The 21072-nt window shown below is 46.2% G+C and overlaps 1 protein-coding gene across 2 annotated transcripts; it reads left to right on the top strand.

Moving 5' to 3' along the window:
- The first annotated feature begins 1330 nt into the window (after nt 1-1330).
- LAX1 (lymphocyte transmembrane adaptor 1) lies at nt 1331-12303 on the top strand. 2 transcript variants are annotated; one of them, XM_047753203.1, is made up of 6 exons: nt 1332-1737; nt 2259-2499; nt 5948-6057; nt 6960-7070; nt 7728-7813; nt 10810-12303. In XM_047753203.1, exons 2-6 carry the CDS (start codon nt 2411-2413, stop codon nt 11551-11553), a joined length of 1140 nt encoding a protein of 379 aa, XP_047609159.1. In that variant the 5' UTR covers nt 1332-1737; nt 2259-2410; the 3' UTR covers nt 11554-12303. The 2 variants fall into 2 exon arrangements, with proteins under 2 accessions (XP_047609160.1, XP_047609159.1); XM_047753204.1 differs by lacking the exon at nt 2259-2499 and having other exon boundaries at nt 1331-1737; nt 10810-11949.
- The last annotated feature ends 8769 nt before the right edge of the window (nt 12304-21072 follow it).

Below are 21072 nucleotides of genomic sequence, written 5' to 3' on the forward strand. Positions count from 1 at the left end.
ATAGCTGCCAGCCACAGCCACAGCCATGCCAGATCTGAGCCACGTCTGGTACCTACACCACAGCTCATAGCAACACCGGATCCTTAACCCACTGAGCGAGGCCAGGGATCAAACTCACAACCTCATGGTTTCTAGTCAGATTTGTTTCCGCTTCATCACGATGGAACTCCATCTTCTTCTTATTTTAATGGCCGTGCCAATGGCATATGGAAGTTGCTGGGCCAAGGTTTGAATCTGAGCCTCAGCTGCGACCTAAGCCACAACCGCAGCAATTCTGGATCCCTTAACCCACTTTACGGGACTGAGGATTGAAGCCATTGCTGCAGTCAGATACTTAACCCCCTGTGTCACAGCGGAAACTCCTAGAGGCTCTTCTCACCCCCTCAAAATAGTCTTGTCACACCCTTCTCCTTGGACTCTCCCAAGATGAAAGAGAGTGTCAGGAAATTGGTAAAAGGAAGAGGGGGAGGAAGCTAGAAAAAAGCTTTGAACAATCTTCAAAGTTTGGAGCACTTTCTGTAGACATAGGGTGGGGGCGGTGAATTTTCCAGCTTCTGAGACAGGTGCACAACCACCATCCTGGGATGGATCTTCTCTAAAAGAGCTCTGTGAGCAAGATGGCAGCACCTACGGGCACGAGGGAGGCCCCCAAGGGCCCTGCTACTCCCATAGGAGCTCCATTGTGGCTCAGCAGTAACAAACCCGACTAATATCCACGAGGATGCTGGTTCAATCTCTGGCCCTGCTCAGTGGGTTAAGGATCCGGAATTGCTCTGAGCTGTGTAGGTCACAGAGGCAGCTTGTATCATGCATTGCTATGGCTGTAGCGTAGGCCGGCAGCTGTAGCTCTGATTAGACCCCTATGCCAGGGGTGCACCCCTAAAAAGACAAAGAAAGGAAGGAAGAAGGAGAGAGAGAGAGAAAGAAAGAAAAAGGAAAGGAAAAGAAAGGGAAGGGAAGGACAGGACAGGACAGGACAGGAAAGGGAAAGGAAAGGGAAGGAAAGGAAAGGAAAGGAAAGGAAAGGAAAGGAAAGGAAAGGAAAGGAAAGGAAAGGAAAGGAAAGGAAAGGAAAGGAAAGGAAAGGAAAGGAAAGGAAAGGAAAGGAAAGGAAAGGAAAGGAAAGGAAAAGAAGCAGACCAGCTCGGTCAAAATCACCTGGGGCGTGTTTATGAAAACCACCCATCCCCCTCTGCACCCTCTACCCATGAATCAGCAGCAGGTGCCAGGGATTTGCATTTGTTTCTAAAAAACTCCTCTCAGTGCTCCTTAGACCTGCTTAAAGCACACAATGCAAATCTGGAAGCTTATAAAGCGCATAAAGTCTCAGCAACCCCAGGAGAACAAATCGTAAACCCCACCACCTTGCCCCATCTTGAATCATGCTCCCCACAGACCACAGCCACCGGGAAGATAGGGCAGGCAAGTTTGCTTCTATCTTATTAAGAGCTGAGCAGCATTTCCTGGGCCCCAGGCTTCATTAGCACGTTGGTGGTGTTGCTTCCTGTAGCTGACTCTCTGTTTCCATTCTGGCAAACTGTTTGTTCTCTTCTCTTTGCTTTGGGGGTTGGGGGAAGATGAGCTTCTCACGGAACCTCTCTCCAGCTTCTCGACAGTTTCCCCCACGGCACCCCTCATGCTCTGACGAGGCAGGGAACCCGGCTTCTCCCTGAGCAGCTGTGCTGGGGAGTCCACACCCGGATGAGCTCTCCCCTCTGGCATCGAAGACACATCCAGGTAGAACCAAACCTGTTTTGTATTTTGGGTCAGCTCAGCCTGACATTTCAGGAACAGACTCATGGTAAGGAGTTTGTTGGGGGAGAGAAAGTTCTAGATTGGAAGCTTTAGAAAGGAAGAAATAAAAACTAGTAGATTTTTTCTTGTGAGGGACTTTGATGAAGAAAGTTTTAAGAAGAAATTTTGAGAGTAAAAAGTTGTACATTAGGGAGTGGGGTTTGTTTTGTTTTATTTTGTTGTGTCTTTTTAGGGCCGCAACCCCAGCATATGAGCCTCCCAGGCTAGGGGTCGAATCGGAGCTGTAGCTGCCAGCCAGCACCACAGCCACAGCAACACAGCATCTGAGCCACATCTGCAAATTACACCTCAGCTCACGGCAACACCGGATCCTCAAACGCACTGAGCGAGGCCAGAGATCTAACCCACATCCTCATGGATACTAGTTGGGTTTGTTTCCACTGAGCCGCAATGGAAACTCCTGCCATGCTTATCTACTAAAAATAAGTGGTTATACCACACAGGTATGTATGGAAAACACAAACCAATTCTGCCTTTTGTCCTGGGAGTCAGCAATTAAGGAAGAGCCAGGAAACGGGCAGACAGGCTGGCGAGCTAATGATGGTTGAGAGAAGGCTTGGAAGGAGAAGCTGAAGCCAGAGAGGGTCCGGGGATAATGGGCATGACCACGCCGGCCATCTCAGAGGTCAGAGGGAGGACCTCACAGCCCAGCACTCTACAGGGAACCCTCAGCACCCTGGACAGGTGAGTGGCCGCGGTGGTGAGTGCTCCCCTCCGCTGATGTAGACAGAATGCCCTGCTTTACCCCAGCAGCGTGGCCAGCCTCACAACCAGGCTCGGGTCCCCAGAGACCTCTTAATTCTAGGCTCAGCGGAGTTTGCTCAAAACCGCGGGGAGGAAAGGAATGGGCATTGAGGAGAAAAAGGCGTTGATGGGGGAGAGGAACTGCGATAAGGCGGCGCTTCCTTAGAGCTGGCGGCCCTGGTTGAATTTCTCACGCTCAGAGGCCCGATGGCTGTCCTCTGTCTTCCTGCCCCAGGTCCCACCCATCACTCCTCAGAGAAACAAAAACAAAAACTAGTTCCCACCACGATGGACACAAAAGGCCCACTTTTTCCACAGATGTGCCTCTCGGTTCTAACATCTTGCGGTGACAGATGAACCTATTTACAGAAAAAAAAACTCAGGGACACGGAGAACAGGCTTGGGGTTGCCAAGAGGGAGGAGGAGGGAGTGGGGTGGACTGCGAGCTTGGGGTGGGTAGATACAAAGTATTGCATTTGGAGTGGATACGCAATGAGATCCTGCTGTACAGCACAGGGAACTATATCCGATCACCTGTGGTAGAAGGTGACAGAGGGTAATGTGAGAAAAAGAAATGTTTTTATACATATGACTGAGTCACTTTGCTGGACAGCAGACATTGACAGAACACTGTAAATCAACTATAACAAGATTTTTAAAATTTAAATAAAGAAAAACTTGCCATGAATAAACATGTAATCATAGGTGTGCTAAAGATAGGTCTTTAGGACCTAGAATCTCACAGAACTCATTGTAGATATAAATTTTTATTGCCAAAGGCTTCCACACTGTATTAACAAAAATAAAAAGTCCATCAGCTGCTGAAACTTTCACACTGGGAGGTGTACATTTCTGCGCTATGATAAGAGTACAACAATTTCTGTGCTGTGATGAGAGTACAGCAATAATATGTTTAAAATCACTGTCGTTTGGGGAGGTAATGTTATGACCCATGACAAACAAATACCTGTCACTGGCAGGTGGACAGGGGCACTGATGGGGAATGAATTCATAAAGTGTCAGAACCCTGCAGTGCCCCCCCCAGCCATATTTTGTTATTCATTAATTTTTTTTGCTAATTCATTCCTTCATTCAGTTAGCAAATACTCATCAGGCCCCTACTGGCACTGCTCCAGGCACCAGATGAACAGGACAGACAAGTCCATGACCTCCTAGAGCTTACAGTCAAGTGGAAGAGTCAGATAGGAACAAAGGAACCCATACATGGATCACATAATGTCAGCCAGCCATAAGTGCTACGAAGAAAAACCAAAGCAGACACAAGGGACTGAGAGTGGTAGGGTGTGGCCAGGGAGGATCAGTCTGAGGAGATGGCATTTCAGAAGAGACCTGAATGAAATGAGGGACTGAGCCATGGGAGAGGGAGTGGCAGGTCTGAGAGAGGACCGTGCTCTGCCAGGAAGAGCACGGAGCCCTGACCTTCGGGATCAGAGGGAAAGTGATAGGAAATAAGGCCAAAGGCAGCCAGAGGCCAGAACAGAAGATGCCATGACGTCCTCCCTGGGTAGGGACCATGGATGCCATCCCAAGTGTGACAGGCAATCATGGAAGTTTGCAAACAGAGGAGGGGCTCAATCTGGTTTACCATTTAGAGGCTCATGCTGGCTTGTATGTGAAGATAGTTTGGGGCCAAGAATGAAAGCAGGGAGACCCATTAGGAAGAGTCTTGCAAAGGACCATGTGGAACTGGCCGTGGCTTAGACCTGGTTGGTGGCAGTGGAGGTGCAAGAGGTGATTGGTTTGGGAGAGATGCCCAAGGTTGAGCAGATGGAATCAGCTGGTTAACTGGAAGTGGGGTGTGAAAGAAAGAAAACATTCAAGGATGGCTCCAAGGCTTTTGGTGGAGCCATTAGATGATGGGAAATACCAGAGGTGTGGGTTTATGCGGGGAGAACAGGAGTTCTGTTTTAGGCATAAGTGATTTGAGATGTCTATTAGACGACCTCGTGGAAATGTCCAGTATAAAGTTGGGTAAACAAGCCTAGAACTCAGGGAGTTCCCGTTGTAGCTCAGTGGAAAGGAATCCAACTAGTATCCATGAGGATGCAGGTTCAATCCCTGGCCTCACTCAGTGGGTTAAGGATCTGGCATTGCCGTGAGCTGTGGTGGAGGTCATGGCACGACTAGAATCCCATGTTGCTGTGACTGTGGCATAGGCTGGCAGCTGCAGCTCCTATTCAACCCCTTGCCTGGGAACTTCCATATGCCACAACGGTGGCCCTAAAAAGCAAAAAAAATAAAAATAAAAAAGAAAGAAAAGAAAAAAAGTCTAGAACTAGGGAGGACAAAATCCTTCCCTAATGGATGATCTGACTTTTAGTATTGGGGGCAGCAAGTCTGCTAGTGATTCCTTTACAACCTCAGTTGGCTGCTTCCTGTGGGCAAAGCAGAGAAGTAACTACGGCCCTGCCTAGGAATTGCAAGTAGCCCAGAACTTCCTCGATGCATTCGCATTGGTTAATTACACAGAACAGCAGAGTGTTGCTCAGAGACCAGCTCCACAAGTTGGTGCTGTGGGGGTTATTCAAGCGCAGGCAACCTGGGAGTTCCCTTCATGGCTCAGTGATTAACGAACCCTGCTAGGAACCATGAGGATGAGGGTTTGCTCCCTGGCCTTGATCAATGGGTTAAGGATCCAGCATTGCTGTGAGCTGTGGCGTAGGTAGCAGATGCAGCTTGGATCCCGAATTGCTGTGGCTGTGGCTGTGGCTGTGGCCGGCAGCTGTAGCTCCAATTAGACCCCTAGCCTGAGAACTTCCACATGCCTTGGGTGCAGCCCTAAAAAGCAAAAAAAGAAAAGAAAAGAAAGAAGAAGTTCAGGCAATCTGGACTGTTGTGCCAGAGCCACTCCCTGATTGTACGCTGGATCATCTTCTCCTCTGAGCAAGACAGGAAGCCCAGGAGCAGGGGCCAAGGGGAAGTGGGAGCAGAAGGACTTGACTTTACAAGTCTGAAAGACAGTGTGAAGCCCTGGAAAGAGTCTTTGGGCCCAAACAGACCTAGACTCATAGTCCATCTTTGTCCCTTCTTATCTGTGTGATCTTTGACATGTTACTCTCTATTTTCTGAGTCTAATTCTCAGATTCCTTGGCCGCATCGAGAGATGAGGTTGTTGTAAAGATGAACTAAGGTTCAAACCACTGGCATCCAAAAGGGCTTCACATGGGATAGGTCCCTTCTTCCACATCCTATTTTCCTCTCTCCATGAGGAGATGAGCCTCTTTCCCACCACACAGCCCACCGCACCTTAGCTTTCCTTTACCAGGCCCTCACTCCAAATCCTGGGGCCCTACCTCGTGAAGGACGCATCTTCTCCAGCCTCCCCTTCCCCCTGCGGCTGGGACATGGCACTTGGTTTTCTTTGCAGAGCTAAAGACCAGGACAGCAGCATCTTTTCTGGGTTTGCGGGACTCCTCTCCATCCTCCTGGTTGTTGCAGTGTTTTGTGTCCTGTGGAACTGGAATAAATGGAAGAAACGTGAGTTCCTTGTTTGTTCAAAGTTGTGACACACGAGGGAGTTCCTGTCATGGCTTGGCGGTAACAAATCCGACTAGTATCCGTGAGGACAGGGGCACGATCCCTGGCCTTGCTCAGTGGGTTAAGGATCTGTGAGCTGTGGTGTAGACTGCAGATGCCGCTTGGATCTGGTGTTGCTATGGCTGTGGTATAGGCAGGCAGCTACAGCTCCGATTTGACCCCTAGCGCCTGGGAACTTCCATATACCACACCTGCAGCCCTAAAATAAATAAATAAAGTTGTGACACACTAGGATTAATAATTTAGACTGGGGGAGTTCCCACGGTGACGCAACAGGATCGGCAGTGTCTCTGCAGTGCCAGGATACAGGTTCAATTCCCAGCCCAGCACAGTGGTTTTAATGATCTGGTGTCACAGCAGCTTTGGCATAGGTTGCAACTGCAGTTTGGATCTGATCCTTCACCTGGGAACTCCCTATGCCATGGGCCAGCCAAAAAAGAGAGGAAAAAAAAAAAAAACCCTAGCCTCGCATTTAAAGCCCAATTTATCCCCCAGAGATAAACTGTTACACTGGGGAGCCCGCTGTCCTTTCCTGACCCATGAGTCACTGCCTCGCTCAGGATCCTAAGCGATGATTCTGAAAGGCTCAGTGCTGAGTGGAGTTGGTTTCGAAAGTCTTTGCCCTGGTACCCCTGTGCTCCTGTTTCTTCTTCCTGCTTTTGGCCACCACATCCCCTGTTCGTCTAGCTCAAAGGGAATTGGTCAAGTCTGAAAGTGCATTTTGTATGATACCTGGTGAGGGAGGGGAATATTTGGGGGGGGGGCCATCTCATCCCCAAGAGTCCCCCCATTCTGTGCAGCAGGGCCCTGCCATGACCCCTGTGTCTCCCACTGCCTTGCAGGGCAAGTTCCTTACCTCCAGGTTACTGTCATGCCCTTGCTGACTCTGCCTCGACCCAGACAGCGAGCCAAAAACATTTATGACCTCTTGCCTCGAAGACAAGAAGAGCGGGGTAGGTTTTTTTCCTTCTAATCCAAGGAAATTCTGCCCCCGAAAGGGTGTACCTCTCCCTACCCAGAAGCCACTTTCTCTAAACCTGAAGATCTTCCTGCCCTTCGAGGAGCATGGCAGAAAATGGGACAGATAGGCTGCAAGACACAACTCCAGTGGGAGCTGGAGAGCTTTAAGGGGGGAGCAGGGAGTCATCTGGGTTGGGTTTTTGTTTTCTTATTTGCAGTTTCTTTGAGAAATAATTGATACCTATCCCCTTATACGTTTATGGAATACAACACGATGGTTTGATTTATATATATTGCAGTTTGGATTTTTCTTGATGTCCGTTAGCTGGCTATGTCCAGGGATGGGAAAGACATAGGCGGGGAACATGGTCTCCAACCTCACAGACAAGGAGGGTTCACCCCGGAGCCTCCTTCCCAGCATCCTCAACTCCTTGGCGGGTGTCCTTTTGTCCTCAGCCACCTGAGGAGGGTTTCCAGGTCTCCAAGCCCATCATCCCTGTAGCTCTGACCCTCTAACGTCAGAACACCGAGCCCCAAATAACAGACAACACAGAAACCCGCTTCTCCCAGAAGGCAGGCATCTATCTCTCAGGCTGAAGCCCTCAGAGGACTGGCTGACTCAGTTCAGGGTTTGTTCTCTGTCCTTTCAGGAAGACATCCTTCAAGGAGTATCCGTGTTTTCAGTACTGAGAGCCTCCTCTCCAGAACTTCTGACAGCCCTCCCTCTGATCATATGGTAAGAGTCAAGTGAAATGACAACCCCCTTGGGAGCAATGACATGTCTCTGGCAGAAGAGCCGAAGTGCAAGAATTCTTGGTCTTGGCTCTTGTTTCACCACAAACAGCATGTCCTTTTGGCATTCCGCCTGAGGCCCTATTAATAAACTGGGAAGACTAGCCTCAGGACCTGCCTATCACCCAAGGCAAAAACTTTAGAAAGATGGGAGTGGAGGTCCTCTTGCAGGGCAGCGGAACTGAATCCGACTAGAAATCTTGAGGTTGTGGGTTTGATCCCTGGCCTCCCTCAGTGGGTTAATGCCCCGGTATTGCCATGAGTCATGGTGTAGATTGCAGATGCGGCTCAGATCCTGCATTGCTATGGCTGTGGTACAGGCAGGCAGCTGTGGCGCCAATTTGACCCCTAGCCTGGGAACTTTCATATGCTGTGGGTGGGGCCCTAAAAAAGCAAAAAATAAATAATTTTTTTATAAAAAAGACAAAATTTATTTTAAAAAAAAAGAAAAAGAAAGATGAGAGCAAGCGCTTGGGATTTTAAGAAAGGTATCAGGGCACAGATATTCAAAGACATAATGTTAGTAATGAAATGGATGGTTTTAACAAAGACTTGATAGGAGTTCCTGACATGGCACAGTGGTTAAGGAATCCGACTGAGAACCATGAGTTTGCGGGTTCGATCCCTGGCCTCGCTCAGTGGGTTAAGGATCTGGTGTTGCCGTGTGCTGTGGTATAGGTTGCAGGTGTGGCTCGGTTCTGGCATTGCTGTGGCTGTGGTGTAGGCCAGCAGCAACAGCTCCGATTCGACCCCTAGCCTGGAACCTCCATGTGCTGCGGGTGCGGCCCTAAAAAACAACAAAAAAAACCAAAACCCCAACTAGTGTCTGTTAACATGCGGGTTGGATCCCTGGTCTCCCTCAGTAGGTTAAGGATCTGGTGTTGCCACAAAGTGTGACATAGGTGGCAAACACGGCTCAGATCCTATGTGTTGCTGTGGCTGCGGCATAGGCCTCAGAGGCAGCTCAGATTTGACCTCTAGCCGGGGAACCTCCATATGCCACAGGTTCGGACCTAATAATAACAGTAACAACAACAACAACAGTTAACAACAATGTGCCCCCGTTCGTCTTATAATCTGGCTCAGAAGGTAGCTCCCAGGGAGGAGTCACACAACCGTGTGGAGCAACGGCCCCAGGGACAGTGGAGGGGGAGTTTTTTGTGCTCATTTCTATAAATAAGTTCTCATCTGCTTGTTCAAAGAACCAGATCTTTTGGTTTTATGGCCATCCTCAGGCAAGTACAGCCATGCTGCTGCTGCTGATGATGATGGGTATTACCCAGACTTTCTTTTTCTTTTTATTTTTTTTTCTTTTTAGGGCTGTACCTGTAGCACATGGAAGTTCCCGGGCTAGGGGTCAAGTCAGAGCTGCAGCTGCTGGCCTAAGCTACAGCCACAGCAATGCCTGATCCAAGCCAGGTCTGCAACCTACACCACAGCTCACAGCAATGCCAGATCCTTAGCCAAGTAAATGGGGCTTGGGATCACACCTGGTGGATACTAGTCAGGTTCATAACCCACTGAGCCACAACAGGAACTCCTAGCCAGCCTTTCTTTACTCAGAGGCTTAGTTTCGATTTCCATGAGGCCACCTCCACATTGCCATCTTTGCTTCCTCCTCCCCTGGCCTGTGCCATCCTTGGGTTCTACTCTTGCCTCTAACACTTCCTGGGGCAGCAAGCCTAAGCTGTTGATAAAAGGAAGGGCAGAGGAAACTCCAGAGCTAAAGCTAGTTCCAGGACTCAAGTGGGTCTAGACTTTAGATCCTAAACTGAGTTTAGCCCACAAACATGTTTGGCTTGCCCTCTGTAGTGTTTGAAGGACGCTTTGAACCAGTTGTCAACATTTACAAATCTAAAAGATTTCAGGAGTTCCCTGGTGGCCTAGCATTTAAAGATTCAGCATTGTTACTACTATGGATCATTGTCAACTCAGGTTCATCCCTGGACCAGGAACTTCTGCATGCCATGGGCACAGCCAAAAAAACCAAAACCAAACCCAAACAAACAAAAAAACTAAAGGATTTCAGGTTAAAGTCCAGAGGTCCAGCTTTTCTTGAAAAATCAGAATTTCTGAAAACATCGGACCAGTATCCCTAATGGCCATTAAAAGCTAAGTTGGTGTGTTAGCTGCACCTTCACTAAGAAACCCTTTTTTTTTTTTTTTTTTTTGTCTTTTTAGGGCTGTACCCTCGGCATTTGGAGGATCCCAGGCTAGGGATCTAATCAGAGCTGTAGCCACTGGCCACAGCCACAGCCACAGCCACAGCAACACCAGATCCGAGACATGTCTGTGACCTACACCACAGCTTATGGCAACTCCGGATCCTCAACCCACTGAGCAAGACCAGGGATCGAACCTGTGTCCTCATTGATGCTAGTCAGATTCGTTTCCGCTGAGCCACAACAGGAACTCCATAAGCATTTTTTAGTGTTTTCTTTGTGCCAGGAGCTTTTCTAAACACATTACAAGCAGCAATCCATTTATTCCTCATAAAAAACTTATGATGTAGATATTATTATGATCACTATAAATTAGGAAACTAAGCATAGTGAGATGAGCATGGATCTGCACTTTCAGTCTGAGGCTAAGCCTCTACCTTTAGCCACTATGCCACTGCTGTCAATGTACTCTGGGGAGCCAGGCTCTCTCCAGTTCATAACACTGCCCTCCACTCCCCGGTTAATCCCCACAGTGTGGCCAAAAGCCAGTTGCAATTTACTGTCACATTTACACTGGTGCTTTGCTTAAATTCAGCCCACATCACTCATACCGACCTAGCATCTGAAGCCTTGTGGTTTGAGACCCTGGATTTAGAGCTTTTGTCTAAAGTGAAGAACTGGGTGAAGGAACTGTTAGATACAGCACAACTGCTGGGAAGACGAAAGGCTTTGGCCATATTTCTACCTCTATCATGTCCCTGGCTTTCTCTTCTTACAGCCCTCCGGAGCAGGCGATGCCCTCCAATTGCACAGAACCCACACTCTTGCCATGGGGTATGCAGTGGGCATCTATGACAATGCTGTTGGTTCCCAGATGTGTGGGAACCTTGCACCCTCAGCACACTACATCAATGTCAGAGCTTCCAGAGACTGCTCGAGCACTTCTTCAGAGGATTCAAGAGATTACGTCAATGTCCCCACCCCAAAAGAGATTGCTGAGAGTTTAGCTTCTACCAGCAGCCCTCCTGGGAACCTCTTTGGCCCCCCAAGTGCTGAGGAGCTGGAGTTTACAGAAGAAAGAGATGAGGGCTGTGGGAATGCCAGTGACTGCACCAGTTTGGGGGCTCCAGGAACTGAGAGCGGTGATCCACTCAGCGATGGGGAAAGGTCTTCTCAGACCTCAAATGACTACGTCAACATGGCAGGGTTGGATCTTGAGGCCACCCAAGGAAAGCAGCCCTGGGGGGCTTTTCGGGGCTGCAGAGATTACGAAAATGTACCACCAGAACCCAGTGAGAACCAGCAGCAAGAGGAGGAAGAAGTGATATCCTCAAACTCAGACCATGAAGAGGGCATGACAGATGGTTCGGGAACGCACGTCCCACCTGTCATGCAGTCTGGGAGTCTCCTGGCTTTAAAGGATTGTGTGGCCTCTCAGTCATCTGCACAGAGTGAGAACAGTGAGATGAAACATGGAGAAGAGATGTCAAATGAGGACTCTCATGACTACGAGAATGTGTGAGCTGCCAACGTGGGCAGCAGGGACTCTGAGCAAGGGCCCCACACGCAGCTCCTTCCGGATGAATTAGGACCCAGTCACCCAGTTGGTCTATCCTCCTGGATCCACAGCCACTACAGGGGCTAGTGAAGACCTCTGACCACCCTTGTACTTCAGCGGATCCATTCGATTAGGTTAAAAGGAGGCTGAAATGAGTAGAGCGCTGAGAGGAGGACCTCACAGCAGCAGAAGTTTGAGAAAGCCACAAAGGAATCCTTCTCAGGCAGGGCGATGTTATTTCTCATACCAGCTTAATGTTTGCAGAAACTGCCTTTCAGGACTATTAGGAAGGAGTTCCCGTCATGGCTCAGTGGTTAACGAATCCAACTAGGAACCATGAGGTTGCCGGTTTGATCCCTGGCCTTGCTCAGTGGGTTGGGGATCTGGCATTGCCACGAGTTGCGGTATAGGTCGCAGATGTGGCTCGGATCCTGCGTTGCTGTGGCTCTGGCGTAGGCCTGCGGCTGCAGCTCCACTTAGACCCCTAGACTGGGAACCTCCATATGCTGCGGGAGCGGACCAAGAAATGGCAAAAAGAAAACAAAAACAAAAACAAAACAAAAAAAAAAGGACTGTTAGGAGGTTAAAAATGGGACAGGGCCTTAGTGTACCAAAGGACCATGGAGTAGTCTAAACCAGTAGCTTCACTGATATCAGCAGGCTGCAAAGCAGGAATACAGATTATTTTGAAATCTAGGCCGAGGCCAAAAAGAATGAAGTTGGAGTGAGGTAGGAAGCACAGTTTCCTCTTTAAAATGAATGTGGACAACCACATGCTGAAGAAAATGCAGAACAGGAACTCTCACTCATTGCAGAAGGGATTGCAAGGCATAATATTCACCCTGGAAAACTGGCAGTTTCTTATAAACATACACTTAATATATGACCCATTTATTACACTATTAGGTATTTATTCAAGTGAATGGAAAACCTGTGTTCACACAAAAAACCATACATGACTGTTTATGGCAGCTTTATTCATAATTACCAAAACCTAGAAATAACCTAGGTGTCCTTCAACAGGTGACAGGATACACAAGCTGTCCTATATTCATACTCAACAGTAAAAGGGAGGAAAGTATTGGTTCACTTACCAACACGGACAAATATTAAATGCATTTTGCTAACTGAAAGATGCTAGTCTTAAAAATCTACATATCGAGAAGTCCCCTGGGAGCCTAGTGGTAAGGACTTGGCATTGTCATTGCAGTGGCTCAGATTTCATCCCTGGCCTGGGAACTCCCACATGCCATGTCTGTGGTAAAAACAAAACAAAAACCCACCCTATATATTGCATATTACCATTTATATGACACTCTGGAAAAGGCAATTAACTATAGGGTAGAAAACAGATCACTGGTTGGCAGGTTTGGGGAAAGCAGGGGGGTTTACAAAAATGGAGCTGACAAGGGAATTTTTAGGATAATGGAGCTATGCTGTATGATACTATGGTGACAGATACCTGACTGTATGCATTTGTCAAAATACACCTACACAAAAACTGTATAGCACAAAAACTGACTTTCGTATGCAAATTTTTTTTGCTTTTTGGTCTTTTTAGGGCCACACCTGCAGCATATGGAGGTTCCCAGGCTAGGGGTCAAATCGGAGCTGTAGCTGCTGGCCTACACCACAGCCACAGCCACCCCAGATCCAAGCTGCATCTGCAACCTACACCACAGCTCAAGGCAACACCCGATCCTTAACGCACGAGTGAGGCCAGGAATCAAACTTGTGTCCTCATGGATATTAGCTGCGTTTTCACTGAGTCCCGATGGGAACTCCTGTATGCAAATTTTTAAAAATTCACTCACAATAAAATATAGATTGTAAAAAATGAATCTAACTATTTTACAAGTGTATGACATAATCTTACTGAAGGGAGTGGGGGGGAAATGACCTGTGCTAATTATCTTTGGAAAACAGTGTTTTTACTTAAAACTGTAAATAAAGACACAAAGAACTGAACAAGAAGGCTTCAGTCTAGTTGGTAAATTTGTATCTGATAGTATAGTTTAGTAATTCTGGAACTACTTTAAATGTATACTCCAGTTGAACAAATAAATAAATGTATTATAGGTAAGGAGAGACAGGTTTCCTACTATCAGAGAAAGAAGTCACCAATAAGCAAGTAGGAAAGGAAATAGAGAGAGGTATGTAGACAGAGGCTAGTATATATATGTATTTCCTAGCTCTGTCCACTGGACAGTCTAGAAGCAATGATGGCTCCAGTAGTAAGGAACACACTTAGTTGTCAGATCTTGGTTTAGAAGTATCACTGTTCAGGAAAAGGAATCAGGGCTCCTTGGAGAAATGGCTGGTTGTAGAGCTGTGGCAGGAAAAATACAGGATGAGCTTGATCATTTTTCACAAAAGGAAAGAAAAGAAAGGAAAAAAAAAAAAGGGCAGGGGGGACAGAGAAGAAAAGAGAGGGCATATCAAAAGGAGCCAATTGAGACAGCTCCCAAAGGCAAAGCGAGAATAATTTGAGCAATACAAATAATTATTATATGGATTTATAATCCAAAGAATAAAATAAATATCCATAAGTCAATACTATAACTTAAGCCTCAGGCAAGTCCTGATGAATGCTAAAATTAGCAGTAGCACTTCAAGGAGAAATAAGATGATTTCATAGCCTCAAAGACACTCAGCCCAAAATTTATTTGCTGCTGTGACTTTTTTTTTTTTTTTCTTTTCATTTTTGGCTGCTCTTGTGGCATATGGAGCTCCTATGCTGGATCCCTTCCCTAACCTACTGCACCTCACAGGGGATCAAACCCACGTCCCAGTACTCCTAAAACACTGCCAATCCTATTGAGCCACAGCTGGAGCTACACTACTGTGACATTTTTCACACATGTTGACAAATTATTTGATACTTCCCTTGGAACTTAATTCCCCTCACCTAGGAGTTCCTGTTGTGGCACAGTGGAAATAATCCAACTAGGAACCATGAGGTTGCGAGTTTGACCCCTGGCCTTGCTCAGTGGGTTAAGGATCCGGCGTTGCCGTGAGCTGTGATGTAGGTCGTAGATGCAGCTCAGAACCTGCTTTGCTGTAGCTGTGGTATAGGATGGCAGCTGTAGCTCTGATTGGACCCCTAGACTGGGAATCTCCATATGTGTGGTGTGGCCCTAAATATATATATATATATATATATATATATATATTTCCCTCACTTTAATGTGGGCTGGATTTAGTGACTCTTTTCTAATGAAAAGAACATGGAAGACTTCCCATTTCTGCTCAGCAATAACGATCCCAGCTAGTTTCCATGAGGACACAGTTTCGATCCCTGGCCCCGCTCAGTGGGTTGCCATGATCCTGCATTGCTGTGAGCTGTGGTGTAGGTCACAGACACGGCTTGGATCTAGTGTTGCTTTGGCTGTGGCTGTGGCAGAGGCAAGCAGCTGCAGCTCTGATTTGACCCCTAGCCTGGGAACCTCAGCCCTAAAAAAAGACCAAAAAATATATATATTGAGTATAACTCCCTGTGCTATACAGTAAGTAGGTCCTTGTTGGTTATCCCATATTTTAGTTAATAGTATCAATATTAACTTCTTGGTTTTTATAAATGTACCATGGTTTTATAGTTAATACTGGGGGAAGCTGGGTGAAAGGTATACAGGAACTCACTGTACTAACTTTGCAACTCTTCTGTAAGTTATTTCAAAACAAAAAATAATTTTAAAGCATGGACAAATCTGGGAGTGAAGACATCTAGGCTCATGCCACTTAAATAAATGTGCTTTTTTTCCTTTTTCTGCAAAATGGACTTAATATAGAGCACATGGTACTGTAATTGTTCTGTATATTTGTTTTCTGCACTATTCTGTTAACATATGTACTCAGTCTCTCCTTTCAATCTGTAATCAGTTTGCCTGTTGGAAAATGTAATTAAATCCTTTGTATTCACTCTAGTTTGTTTTTTTTTTTCTCTTTTTTTAGGGCTATGCTCGTGGCATGTAGAGATTCCCAGGCTAGTGTCAAATTGGAGCTATAGCTGCTGGCCTACATCACAGCTCACGGCAACACCAGATCCTTAACCCACTGAGCGAGGCCAGGGATCAAACCCGCCACCTCGTGGTTCCTAGTTGTATTCGTTTCCACTTCACCACAATGGAAACTCCTGTATTCACTCTAGTTCTTAGCACAGGGCCCAAGATGAAGTAGATTATCAATAATTAATGGATGATAATGTGGTTTCAATGCATATCCTTATAAAATGTTGAGTGAGGTTTTTTTCCTGCAGTTCAGGAGTGGAGGCTAAGGCTAAAAGCTAAGTATTGAAGGTGTGAAACACCCCACATTTGGAGCACCACCAGCTATTAGGGGTCACTCTAACAGCCCTCAGGGCCTACTGAGAGCAGGAAAATTAGTCCTACCATATACTGCACTCCACCACGCTGCATCCCTGCTCCACAGGAGACCACTGAGAAGTGATTAAGGCTGGCCTTGAAAGTCTATTCATGGAGTTCCCATCATGGCTCAGCGGTTAACGAATCCGACTAGGAACCATGAGGTTGCAGGTTTGATCCCTGGCCTCGCTCAGTGGGTTAAGGATCGGGTGTTGCCATGAGCTGTGGTGTAGGTCACAGACATGGCTTGGATCCCGCATTGCTTGGCCTCAGCGTAGGCCGGCAGCAACAGCTCCAATTAGACCCCTAGCCTGGGAAACTCCATATGCTGTGGGTGCAGCCCTAAAAAAGACAACAAAAAAAGAAGAAGGTGGGTCTTCAGGAGTGATTTAGTCATGATGGTGGAGCTCTCATGATGAGATTTGTACTCCTGTAAAAGAGACCCCGGAGGGGTCCCTCACCCCTTCTGCCCCACGAGGACACAGTTCATAGGAGATGGCTGTCTATGAATCAGGAATCAGGCTCTCACCAGACACTGAATCTGTGAGCACTTTGACTTTGGACTTCCCAGCCTCCAGAACTGTGAGAAATAAATGTTTGTGGTGTAAGTCACCCAGTCTATGTCATTGTTGTTATAAGCGGCCTGAGTGGACTAAGACACTGGGATGACAGTGGAATTTTACAGGAGCTAGCTCTCTCATTTCTGGTGGCTATGTTTTGGCTAGAGCTCTTCTTCTGTCTCAGCTTCTTGCTGTAAGCAACCAGCATTTAAATTCCTGCCACACATGGGCACCAGGTCAGTCTAATATTGATGACCTGTAAAGCTTAGCTTGGTAAGTGACAATAAGCACACACAGAGAGAAGATGCAACCTCACTAGTCAGGTAGGGAGAGATGTGTAGCAGATGTGAGATGAAGATTCAGACAGAATCTTATACCCTAACACAACTGGAGTTCCTATTGTGGCTCGGCAGGTTAAGAAGCAGACTAGTGTCCATGACTTTGCAGGTTTAATCCCTGGCCTTGATCAGTGGGTTAAAGAATCTGCCTTTGCTGCAAGCTGTGGTGTAGGTCGTAGCCTCACTTCAGATCTTGCATTGTCATGGCTGTGGTGTAGGCCTGCAGCTGCAGCTCTGATTAGACCCCAAGTCTTCCATATGCTTCCATGTATTTCCATATGGTATGGGTGAGGTCCTAAAAAGGAAAAAAAAAAAAGTTTTGGATAGAGAGGTTAATCATAAACTTAAGAGGTTAATCATAAACTCAACACAGCAGTTCCCTTGTGGTCCAGTGGGTTAAAGATCTGGCATCGGGAGTTCCCATGGTGGCTCACTGGTTAACGAACCTAACTAGCATCCATGAGGACTCAGGTTCCATCCCATGCCTTGCTCAGTGGGTTAAGGATCCTGTGTTGCTCTGAGCTGTGATGTAGGCTGGCAGCTACAGCTCCAATTCGACCCCTAGCCTGGAAACCTCCATATGCCTTGGGTGTGGACCTAATAAGACAAAAAAAAAAAAAAAAAGATCTGGCATTGTGACTGAAATGGCTTGGGTCACTGATGTGGCTAGTGTTTGATCCCTGGCCTGGGATCAAGGAATAAACTTAGCAGAGAAACTTAGTTTTAGGGAGCTAGGATATAGTTATTGTAAGCAGCAAAAAAAGCTTTCTGCAGGAGGCCCCTTTTGTCACTAACCTTAAGCCAAGCGCCCCCATGCTCTACTCATCTCTGGCCCTAGCACACCTTTTTCAAATCTTTTGATCACACAATACCTTGCCTAATCTGTTGGTTTTTTTCTTTCCATAGATCAAATCAGTAGAAATGAAAAATATGTAATTAACTGATGACCAGATCTCTTTGCTATCTTGCCCTTCAGGTAATATTGTTAACAAACTGTGAGAACAAGGTAGCATCTAAAGAAAAATCACAAGAAATCAACAAGCCTGCACACAGTGGGTGATGGCAAGGACTCTGACCCCCTATCTTGATCATTAACTGAGATTACGTCCCCTTTTCCCTTTAAACCTTTCAAGCAGAATCTTCAGAGGTGATTTTTGGGGGACACTGAGTCCACCATCTCCCCAGATTGCAGGCATTCTGATTAAAAGCAACTTTCCTTTCTACCAACATTGCCTCTCTCAAGTATTGATTTTTTTTTTCTTTTTCTTTTTCGGGCCACCTCTAAAGCATATGGAAGTTCTTGGGCTAAGGGTCTAATAGGAACTGCAACTGCTGGCCACAGCCACAGCCACAGCAAACCAGATCCAAGCCTCATCTGCACCCTATACTGTGGCTTGCGGCAACTCGGGATCCTTAACCCAGTGGGCAAAGCCAAGGATCGAACCCACATCCTCATGGAGACTAGTCAGGTTCTTAATCCCTGAGCCACAATGGGAACTCCCGTGGGTTTTGTTGTTTTGTTCTGTTTTGGCCTCAACCACAGCATGAAGAAGTTCTCAGGCCAGGGATTGAACCTGAACCACAGCAGTGACAATGCCAAAACCTTAACCGATAAGCCACCAGGGAAATCCTGAATTTTGTTTTTTAAACACCAATTACAGTTATATACATTCTCCCACATGAAGAATAATTAATAAATTATATTCTCAATAGGTATACTTTAGGTTTATCCCCCCCCCCAAGAATAAGGTGACTGATTTACTTATTTACTTTTTGATTTTTAGGGCGACACCGTGGCATATGGAAGTTCCCAGGCTAGGAGTCAAATGGGAGCTGTAGCTGCTGGCCTACGCCACAGCCATAGCAACTCAGAATCTGAGCGGTGTTTGCAACCTACACCACAGCTCGTGGCAATGCCAGATCCTTAACCCACTGAGCAAGGCCAGGGATTAAACCTGCAACCTCATGGTTCCTAGTCAGATTCATTAACCACTGAGCCATGATGGGAACTCCAGAGGTTTATTTCTTGTTCTAAGAATTTTTACAAATGAATGGACTTTATTATAATTCTTTCCTTCCCCTTATGGTTTTATTTTGTCACATTAGTGCCAGGAAATTTTGAATTAAATGCCCAGGTGCGATAACTGACCCATCTCATAAGCCTGATAATGCTAAATATGAAGACATTTTTTCAAGATCAAGATGAGAAAGTATATATAATGATAACTATTCATTATGATTTCTTAATTAGTTAAATATAGTAAATTAATTATGCAAGTTTGTAGTATACAGATTGTGACCTCATTCAGAGTACTCTAAGTATCAAAATGCAAAATTTGGCTAAGTCTCCTCCTTCTCCCTGTATTATTCAGCCTCTAATGGTGAGCAGAGGACAAGAGTTTGCTGCCTTTCTGTCATGTCTCCTTCCTGAACACCCCATTAATATCCCCCTGCTTTATCATCACGTCTGGTTCTCCTGAGGGCTGAGAGCCCGTACTGAATTACAAATACTTTCAGAAACTGAGTCTTAGAGCAGTCAATAAACTGGTGTCACTGAAAGAAGACAATGGTTCTAGGAAGCACAATCCAGGAAATCTATCATAGCCTTTCTTACTTCTGTTACTGTTATCCAAAGACTGCCTTCACCTCTTCGTGGGTGTCAGGCCGAAAGACACAACCAAGCCTAAGAGAAGGAAGGGTTTATTACTTGCAGCAAGTAAGAAGAACACCAGGGATTATTTCCCAAAGAAGTGTCTCCCCAGACAGCAAAATTGGGGAAGTTTTAAGTTAAGGGGATATGTATATTCATGAAGGGGCTTGAGCAGAGAGGAAGTCAACATAGAATTGGGGAAAAGTTTATAGAGTTCAAGCTTTCGCTTTCATTGATTGAAGTTATGAGGACCAGAAAAGGTCAACATCATCGTCCCTGAGGTTCCAATCATTCCAGGGTCTGTGCAAGTATTTACCATCCTCCCCCTGGATGGGGGCCTTTGTTCCTATAGAACAGCTCAAAGATATGTATCAGGTTGTTATGTACTTGCCTTGAGGAGGAACTAGGACTTGATTTTATTGCTGAACTGTTGTTTCTTGCCTGCTTTTTCTCTCTTTCCTCAGAATCATTAATTACTGAGACCTGTTCAAGGACAAGCGCTGTGGCCAGGCTTAACGTCGCAAAATGGCCTAGGCCAAAATGGCTTCTCTGATGTCAGAAAACTATATCTGGGAGTTCCCGTTGTGGCTCAGAGGAAACAAATCTGACCAGCATCCATGAGGACGTAGGTTCTATCCCTGGCCTCACTCAGTGGGTTAAGGATCTGGTGTTGCCGTGAGCTCTGGTGTACGTTGAAGATGTGGCTCCGATTGGGCATTGCTGTGGCTGTGGTATAGGCTAGTGGCTACAGCTCCTATTCAACCCCTAGCCTTGGAACCTCCATTTGCCATGGGTACAGCCCTTAAAAAAAAAAAAAAAAAAAAGAACGCTATATCTGGTTCTTTTCCTCCTGGGAGCCCCTACCCTATCTGCATATATTGCATTATTATATTGCATTAATACACATATACTCATTATTTATTGGTTAACCACTTATGCCTATAGAGGAGCAAAATTTTGCCACCCCAAAATCTGCCTTTTGGATATCAGAATTGTTTTAAACTATTTCATTTATTTATTTTTTATTTATTTTATTTATTTTATTTTTTATTTATTTATTTTTGTCTTTTTTAGGGCCGCACCCAAGGCAAAAGGGGCTAGGGGTCCAATCGGAGCTGCAGCCGCCAGCCTACACCAGAGCCACAACAACACAGGATCCAAGCTGCGATCTTGACCTACACTGCAGCTCACAGCAACACCGGATCCCTAACCCACTGGGCAAGGCCAGGGATCGAACCTGTGTCCTCATGGATGCTAGTTGGATTTGTTAACCGCTGCGCCACAATGGGGACTGCTTAAACTAGTTATCTTAAAGAAATAGCAGGTGAAGGAGCTCCAAAACCTGAGTAAAAGTTACCTTTCGTAAGAGACATTTACACTTATAAGGGAAATCTCCATTCGTGAGGGTGTCTTTCCCTCACTGTACCAGTAAGAAGGAGATGACTAAATCTTTAGGAACTCTTGTCTTTGGAGGAGGCTGCATCTTAAATCTGGTTAACAACCTTCCCCTTGTTTACTGTGCTTTTCTGAGTAACTACCCATAACAGACTAGCCATCCCCATGTCGTTTGTCTT

Source organism: Phacochoerus africanus, chromosome 11, assembly GCF_016906955.1.
Source record: "Phacochoerus africanus isolate WHEZ1 chromosome 11, ROS_Pafr_v1, whole genome shotgun sequence".
NCBI lineage: Eukaryota > Metazoa > Chordata > Mammalia > Artiodactyla > Suidae > Phacochoerus > Phacochoerus africanus.

What these genes read in the sequence shown, in the direction of transcription:
- LAX1 (XM_047753203.1), top strand. Translation starts at nt 2,411, where the DNA reads ATGGGCATGACCACGCCGGCCATCTCAGAGGTCAGAGGGAGGACCTCA. An exon ending in TCGAAGACAAGAAGAGCGGG is followed by an intron (nt 7,071 to 7,727) that starts GTAGGTTTTTTT and finishes CTGTCCTTTCAG; the next exon opens with GAAGACATCCTTCAAGGAGT. An exon ending in GCCCTCCCTCTGATCATATG is followed by an intron (nt 7,814 to 10,809) that starts GTAAGAGTCAAG and finishes CTCTTCTTACAG; the next exon opens with CCCTCCGGAGCAGGCGATGC.